The 8,978-nt window shown below is 38.6% G+C and overlaps 1 protein-coding gene across 1 annotated transcript in view; it reads right to left on the bottom strand.

The window, feature by feature from the left end:
• Positions 1-581: 581 nt before the first annotated feature.
• LOC103260083 (CUB and sushi domain-containing protein 2-like) overlaps positions 582-8,978 on the bottom strand; it is a gene marked incomplete at its 3' end in the record, with an annotated part of 9,934 nt that continues 1,537 nt past the window's right edge. The window contains exon 2 of the mRNA XM_008057723.1: positions 582-738. Coding sequence (XP_008055914.1) covers positions 582-738 — 157 coding nt within the window. The remainder of the gene's footprint in view (positions 739-8,978) is intronic.

The raw sequence follows: 8,978 nt of genomic DNA on the forward strand, positions 1-8,978 counted from the left end.
GAACTACAGGTGCGCGCTACCACGCCTGGATAATTTTTGATTTATTGTAGAGACGATGTCTCACCATGTTTTCCCAGGCTGGTCTCGGACCCGCAGGCTCGGGCAATCCACCAGCCTCGGCTTCCCAAAGTGCTGGGATTACAGGCTGAGTCACCGAGCCCAGCCTAGAACATTTTTATCAGCTCAAAAAGAAGCTCTATATACATTTTCCCCACCCCTCTTGGCCTGGGATTACTCATTTACTTTCTGTCTCTATGGATTTGCCAGCTCTGGACTGTTCATACAAAGGGACTCACACAATATGTGGCCTTTGCGATTGACTCCTTTCACTGAGTTTTCAAAGTTCATCCATGCTGAAGCATGTGTCAGCACTTCATTCCCTTGTACTGCTGAATACTATTCCACTGTATGAATATATCACATTTTGTTTATCCATGCATCCATTGATAGCTACTCACTGGATTTTAAAACAGTCTATAAGAATACATTGCTTGTATCTAGTGGGCAAGCAAAAGCTTAAATAATTGAATGACATGGGCTAGCCTGACTTCACTGTCCACACAGACACCAGAAAGACTTACTGGAAAACTGCAGTTCAAAGCCCTTGCTGGTGTTTTCAGTATCCGTGATGAAGTCAAGCCACAGACTGCTGGATGTGCTGTTCAAAGTCACCCCCATCATCTCAGAGCGGCTGAATACCCCCAGCAAACGGGCAGAGTTGTTGTTGCCATCATAAACCTAGACACAGGAGAGAACCCCAATGTCATCAGCATGACCTTATATTAAACAACACCTTCTTACCCCACAGCCCACATTTCTGAAGTTTAGCACTGATAACAACTGTTAGAGGCACAGTGAGTCATCACACGCAAGGAAGATGGCAGAGGGAACTAGCATCTGAGCAAGTGATCTCGTTTTCCCTTGGAGTCAGTCCTGTGCCGAGCCCATCTCTGGGGTGAATCTAGTCTAAATGGCTGCTATTCTAACCTTTCTGGTGGAGGTCTGCTCTTGTTTCCTCAAACCCCATGTGACACCAGCCTGTTCTTCAGCAGACTGGGAGTGGGAGCAGGTTGGGGTTGCCTACCTCCCAAGCTATCTATTTCTGCAGACTGGCAGGCTAAAAGCTCTTGACATTTCTACATTGCAAGACTCTCGATCCTGTCCTTCCAGCAGATGAGATAGCCATCTTCCTACTCCACTGTGGTGGTGGCCTGTCTTGACCACTCTGCTGGACACAATGACTGGGTTCCAGGGAGGATGGAGTTAAAACACCCAGTGTGTCATGGTGACTTTCCCTTCTCCAAGCTCAGCCTCTGTCCCTTCCCTTCCAAAATGAGGGCTCCCGCGAGGGCCTGCTGGGTTTGCCACGGGTGGAATCGTGAGGCATCTGGCTTCCCTGACTTCCATCTGTCCCCTGAACTTCTGAGCACCAGCAGTCAACAATCATCAGAATAATGAACTGGCTCCCCAGGTTTCGAGGTTGCTGCTCCTTTCCAGATAATTGTACAAATAACAACAGAAGTTGTGATTGAGTGAAAGACCCCCTGGTGCTTTGGTAAATATCAAAGATGGGATCTATGGGTGGGTGATGAATATTTGTGCACGGCACACAACGTGGTGCCAGCTGCCAGCAAATTGGAACAATATTTCCATTCTACTATTTATGAAGCAGAGCTTTCTAAAAGAAGCCATCCTTCAAGATAACAGTGCTGTATATTACAGAGATTTGTTTAGGCTCCTGAGATCCTCAAGCTTGTTTTCAGACCCTATGCACAATGGCTTTATACCACTGATAGACAGTGAATTCTGAGGTTCCAACAGACACTGAGATGACACCAGTTCAAAAAGGTTAGCCCACTGCTGCATCCAAATTGTTATAAAAACATTTTTACCCAAAGACATATATTGGAATTAATGGATCAAGGCATTAACTATCAATGGTTGCTAACATCATGATAAAAAAGACAACCACTCATCGTGTGTTTCTTAATGGAAGATACACTACCACCTATGGAGTTATCTTGCCAAAAATAAAGCCTTATCAGATCAAGTCACTGAATTCAATGTTCAATTTACAGAAAACACTGAGGACAGAAGGACATATAAAATGATATTCTGTGAAGGTAGTCAGTAAAATCCAGAATGTGGAAAATTCTACTGAACAAATACCTGATTTTCTCAAAAAATAAGTAACATGGAAAAAAAAGAAAAGAGCTATAGGAGAAACTATAGATTAAAAAGCACATGAAAGAACTAATCCAATGTGTGAAACTTATTTGAATCCTGTTCAAATAAACTGTAAATTTTTAACATATTATGAGAGTAATGAGATAATCAGAAATTTAAATACTTATTGAATATATTAAGAAATTATTGTTAATTAATAAAAGTATGAGGGGAACAGGATTTTTTCCCTTAATTTCCAAGCATAATTCATCTTAATTCATTAAGAACAAAGATGCTATTGTGTCATTACAATAAAATATTCATTACAGAAAAACTTACAAAATAGAAAAGAAGAACAACTTCCAGCACTTACAACATGGTGAAAATTGCTCTAGACATTGTTCTATGCATTTCTTTCTTTATGAAGACTTATTTATTTATTCTTTTTATAAAAACAAGATCAAACTATAGCTACTATAGGATGTTCAGCTCTTTCACTTCATATAATGTGCACATTTTGAAGTCATTAAATATTTTTTCTATAACAGCATTTAAATAGGTGCAGGGATTTCCATTATAAAATTAACTCAATCCACAATATAATTATACACACATCCGTGTCCCAAATATGTGCTCTGGCATATCTAAGGCATTCAGTAAATGCATAACAAGTAAACCAATGTTCTCTTCTAGAACTTTTGTCCTTAAGTCCACCTGGAATTTATTTAGGCATATAAGATTCTACCTTATCCCCCCAGTAGATTAGCCATTTAACCAAGCCTTGTTTGTAAATATTCCACTCATGGACAATTTTAAGTCCATCTTTATCACATATATAATTCATATGTAATTATATAACTTTGGTATTGTTTGCCAACTTTCTATTCTATTGCACTTGTCTATCTGTCTATTCCTTTGCATGACTCACACTGTTTTAGTTACTGAAGTTTTATTTAAATATTTAATAGGGAAAGTCCTCATTTGTCTTATTTCCCCAGATAAACTCAAGAAGAATTTTCCTGAATTTTTTAGAAAACCAAATCCCCCTAAGTCAAAACATAAAACATGTGTAATTCTGACTGAGCTACATTAAATGTATGAACTGATTTGAAGAAAAAATGCATCTGTGTGATATTAAGTCTTCCTATCCATATGCATGGTGTCTGGCTTCATTTAATCAAGTTGTCCTTTATGTCTCAGTAAAATCCTGTACTTACTCCTGGGTATTTTTAAATTTTTGATTGCCATTAGGAATTGGGCCTTTGTATACATTTATTTCCCAGCGGGATATTGCTTGAATGACCTGCATGGAGCTCATGATCATATGTAGGTGATAGAAATGGCTCCCAGAGAAATTCAAGGGAATCTATGCACATCCATTACATCCAATAAGGTAGGGCAAGATGGCTGGTTCCAAACGAATATGCTAAGTGGATAGCTTCCTGCACACAATTACAAATAATGTAAGCATCACTTCTCTTTTGTTTTGACCTTTTAATAAACATTTATTTTAAAAATGGTTAAAACTTTAAAAATATTTTCACATATTAAGAGGTAAATTAGTTTATTCAGGGAGAAAAAGAAAAAAAGAAAACCCATTTGCTTAAGATTCAGGAGAGCAGAACTGAGAGTGGGAATGAGAAAGGGGGAAAAGATCAGAGATTTTCTGTGGGATGACATAATCCCACTTTTTTCCATTTTTATTTTAGATTCAGTGGGTACACATGCACATTCACTACCTGGACATATTGTGTAGTAGTGGAGATTGGGTCTTAGGCGGCCCATTCCCCAGATAGTTTATGCTGTACCCCACAGGTAATTTCTGACTCCAACCCCCCTCCACCTCCCTTGTTATTGGTGTCTCCAGTGTCTGTTATTTCCATCTTTGTGATCATTTGGCCCCTGCATATGGGTGAGTACATGTGGTGTTTAGCTTTCTGTTTCTGAGTAAGCAGCACTTCTATAAACATTCCTGCATGTCTGTTTGCACACATGCGCTTGAGTTTCTCTAGGGCATACATCTAGAATGAAGAAGCTGGTTGTGGCGAAGGCATATCTTCAACTTGGTTAGGTATTATCAAATTGCTTTCTGAAGGGGAATATCAATTTTCTCTCTCACTGGCAGAATATGATAGTTTCCATCGCTTTATATCCTTGCTGACACTTGTATTTTCAGGCATTATGATTTTTTTCCAATTTGATGGGTGTGAAATGGCATGTCATTTTAATTTGCATTTTCTTGATTACCACTGAAATTGAGCAACTTTTTGTACATTTATCAACAATTCTGCTTTCATCTGTGAATTTCCTGTTCAAATCCTCTGTTCATTCATAAGCATGAAATCTCTCTGTATTCTATTTATTTATTTATTTGTTTATGTATTTGAGTTGGAGTCTCACTTTGTCACTCAGGCTGGAGTGCAGTAGCACACTCATGGCCAACCCAGCGTTGACCTTGCTGGGCTCCAGCGATTCTTCTGCCTCAGCTTTCCAAGTAGCTGAAACTACAGGCGCGCATTAGAAATCTATTTTAGTTATATCACCTTCAAAATATTTTAGTTATATCACCTTCAAAATAAAGTTTTATCATTTTTTCATTATGCACATTTTGGGGACTTATTTCTATATGTCTTATAGTTTTTATTTCTATTACAAAAGATATCCCTCCCCCGATCACATGTTTTAATTGGTTATGGGCACAGCAGTTTTGCTGAACTGTCTTATTGTATCTGATAGTTTATTAATTGATTATTTTGTATTTCTGAAACAAAAGAGATAATTTTCTATATTCTTTTCTAAATTTCATAGCCTTTTTTTCTTTTTTTGGTGTAACTGTAATGGCTTGGATCTTTAGTATAATGCTGAATCCTACTGCTGAGAGTAGAACGATTTTGGTCTTGGTCTTGACTTTACTGGAAATCCTTAGGAAGTTTTGCCATCAAGTATAATGCTTGCTGTAGGTGCTTGGTAGAAATCTTTTATCATATTAAGAAAGTTTTGGGGATAAACAACATCAGTAAGGGTACCTGGTCTCAAATCAGGTGAAGTGGAGACCAAAGAGAGGCCCAAGCTTTACCTGTATGATGACCACTTGTATACCTAATCCTGAACTGTACCCCACATCTCTCAAATTTAAGAAAAAAAAATTAAAAAAAGAAAGTTATATTCATAGTTTTATGAGATATTTTTAAAAATCATGAGTAAGTACTGAATTTCATTATGTGATACTTTGGGGCATATTAGCAAGATGTAGTTTTCTCTTCTATTTATAGGATATTAGGTTGAGTCACATGAAATTTCCAATATTTGACCTGCTTGACCTACACAAGCAGCAATTTCACATGGTTTGCCTATCCAATAATGCTACATACTTTTCTAATTTTGCTATATCCTCACATTCCCGGAATCAAGCCTACTTGGCCATCTTTGTTTTAATAGACAGCTAGATTCAATCTCATAGTGTATCTTGAATTTCTAGATCTATGACCATAACAGCTTCTGGTTTCTGCTCTTTTAAAATTTTTATTTTTAATTATAAGTTGACAAATTATAGTTGCATATATTTATGGGTACAACAGAATCTTATAATTTATGAATACAATGTGGAATAATTAAATCAAGCTTACTAACATAAACATCACCTCAAATAATTATTTCATTTATTTGGTGGTGAGAACATTTGAAATGTACTCTCCCAGTGATTCTGAATTGTACAATATATCATTATTTACCATGCTGTACAGTATAGTTCAGTATAGTTATTCCTTTTGTCCACCTGAGGATTTGTATACTTTGACCATCATCTTCCCTTCCTCCCCCAGCCCCAGCTTCTGGTAACCACCATTGTACTCTTTGATATCAATGTTTCTACTTGCTTCATTAAAAAAAATGAGTTGGGGGATAGATCTTTATTTTCCTCTTTTCTGAAACAGTATAATTATTGCAGGGATGAATTGTTTCTTGCAGTTTTGTTAAAGCTTACCTATAAAACAGTATAGGTCCAGGACTTTTTAGAGGGGTCATGTGGGAATCCTGTATTTTTAATAGTTACTGGTTTTTTCAGATTTTCATATTGTTATATTAGTACTTTTTTTGGTCAAAACTTCCATTTCATTTGAGCTTTCAGATTTCTTGGCTTTTAATTGTTCCCGAATATTTTCTTATTTCCATAATCTCTACTATATCAATGATTATGTCCCCTTTTTCATTTCTAATAGTATACATTTGTGGCTTCTTTATTTCTCTTCTTTTATTTTGTTCTCTTCAGAAAGGCACAAGGCTTGCCGGGCTCGGTGGCTCAGCCTGTAATCCCACGCTTTGGGAGGCTGAGGTGAGTGGATTGCCTGAGCCCGCGGGTTCGAGACACGCCTGGGCAACTTGGCAAGACCTCATCTCTACAATAAATCAAAAATTAGCCGGGTGTGGTAGCGTGCACCTGTAGTTCCAGCTACTTGGAAGGTTGAGGTGGAAGGATTGCTGGAGTCCAGCAGGTCGATGCTGCGGTGGCCGGGAGCGGTCACTGCACTCCAGTCTGGGACTCCAACTCAAAAAAAATTAAAAAAATAAAAAAATAAAAAAAAGAAAGGCACAAGGCTTCTTTATTTCTTGATCAGCCCTGCCAGGTTTATCTAGTTTATTAGTTATTTTTCAAATTCAAAGAACCAGCTTTTTTTTTTTTGAAAATTGCTATTGTCTTTTGGTTTTCTCTTTCTAGTCATCTCTGCCTTTATCTTTAAAGGTATCTTTCTTCTACTTCCTTTGGATTCAGTCTGTCATATTATTCAAGCTACCCAAATTCTTATTTATCTTTAACCTAGGTGATATGTCAGAGACTAACAGAGGTATATTAAAATCTTCCGTGATGGCTGTAGCTTTATTAAAATTTCTTACATTTCTAGCAGGTTTTATTTAATTTATTCACGCTACATTATTTGGCACATAAAGTTTTACTGTGGATTGATTATACATTTTATTAATATAAAAGAATCCTCTTTTTCATTTCCTTATGAGATGTGGGAGAAATTCTCAAATTTATCTTATAATAAACTGATTTCATTTTTTTGTGGTTTACCATCTTCTGTTCATTGCTTCCATTCCGTTTTTTAATTGGGTGATCATGTTTTTCATCTCTATTCAATCTCTCCTCATCTCAGATTGCTCTGTTTTCATTACTGCCTAGTTTTGTGTCATAAATATAATATTCTCTCAAATCCTGTTAAGAATATAAATTAGGAGCTTTTAAAGTATTTTTCTTTTCTTTGTTGCTAACAGAGGGCAATTAACTCTGATTCCCCAGACAGGCTCCTTTTTTCTGATCTTCTGAATATTTACACATACCTGGCTAATTTTCTTGTTGGCGCGCCATTACCAAGGGAGAATGGTCATGGAGAATGAAAAAACCCAGTAGTCTCTAATGGGGAGCAGAAGAGCGAAGCCCAAAGGGGCCTAGCAGTAGTGTTTCCTACTCCTGGTGCTAAGGAGTATATATGTGTGTGCATGCATGTGTGTGAATGTGGTCGTGGAAGACTTTTCTCTAGTGAGCCTGACCACTCTTGTTAGGTACCACCCTGACATCACCCTGCTTTACTTGGCAAAAGCCAGATGAAGGCCAGAATGTCATGTCAAGAGGAAATTGTGGCTCTGTGTGGTCTCTCAGTTCCAGAGGAACTAGTAGGATTGAGATCTGGTCCCTGCCAATGGTGCCTGCTGTGTACTTGGCTCCAGGCTCTGCTGCTCTGAACTAAGTGGTCATACATGGGTTTTTTCTCTAAGGTTTCTGGCACTTAATCCACCAGCTGGATTTAACCTTACTTGTGTGAATTGTAGTTTGATTAGTCCCTTTCTCAATTTGGATTCTTCCATGAGTATTTTCATTTTGCATAAGTTCCTTTAAGTTGCATGTGAAAGGCACCCTTGCCTAGTTTCCAGGGCTGAGACCACATTCTTCTGGAGGAGACTGCCCTATTTCAAGGTCAGGCCCAGTATTAGAAGCTCAGGTGACAGGGCCAGCTGGACAGGTGGTGCAGACAAGATCTGAAGTCTGGAAAGGTCCTCTGTGAGAAACACAAGAATTTACAACCCTGCAGGACTACTTGTGTCTTGTATCCTGCATGGGCCCTCTCTGACCTCTGACCCAGGTTTTATGCCCCATGTCCCTACTTTCTTACCCTGACCGCCTCAGAAAGTCTCTTTTCTGCCTATTTACTAAGCTGCTCAGCTGACCCTGAGGCCAAAACCTTGACAGTGCAATTGAGTGTGCACATCTGTTGACAATTTACTACTCTGAAACTGGACTACTCTTGTGAGGAAGCTTGGGCACTGGCTGTAGCCCATATGACTTCCAGCAACCTAGGAGCCATTTCTGCCGGTCCTGTCAGGTCAAATACACAGAGCTACTGCTCAAACTCCCTTCAGAACCTGAAAGTTATGACTCATGCCTCAAAGTTGCCTTTTTCTGCTAACAGCCTTCATCCGAGGAGGTCTGCATTGTCCACATCAGTCCACCAGTACCACTACAGGAGGAAGTCCCTTTGACACTCCTGTTCCAATTGTAGCCTCTGAGATTCTGCTGTTGATGATGAACAAATGGATGGAGAGAAGTGAGGGTCAAGAGTGATGCCTAAAGGCATGGTCCTTGTCTTGTGCTCTCTTGTTGGGAGACGCACATTGTTTCCATGTGGGATTGAAGAATAGAGTTTAACAAGTTAGTGGGATTGTTCTGTCCCAGGTCATGCACATCCAGTCCCACCCAGTTAACTCATGAGCACATCTTCTTGGTTCAAAATGGATTAGGTAAGAGAAACACTTTTCAA

This window comes from Carlito syrichta, unplaced genomic scaffold (assembly GCF_000164805.1).
Source record: "Carlito syrichta isolate Samal-C Ts95f unplaced genomic scaffold, Tarsius_syrichta-2.0.1 Scaffold87996, whole genome shotgun sequence".
NCBI classification, from domain to species: Eukaryota; Metazoa; Chordata; class Mammalia; order Primates; family Tarsiidae; genus Carlito; species Carlito syrichta.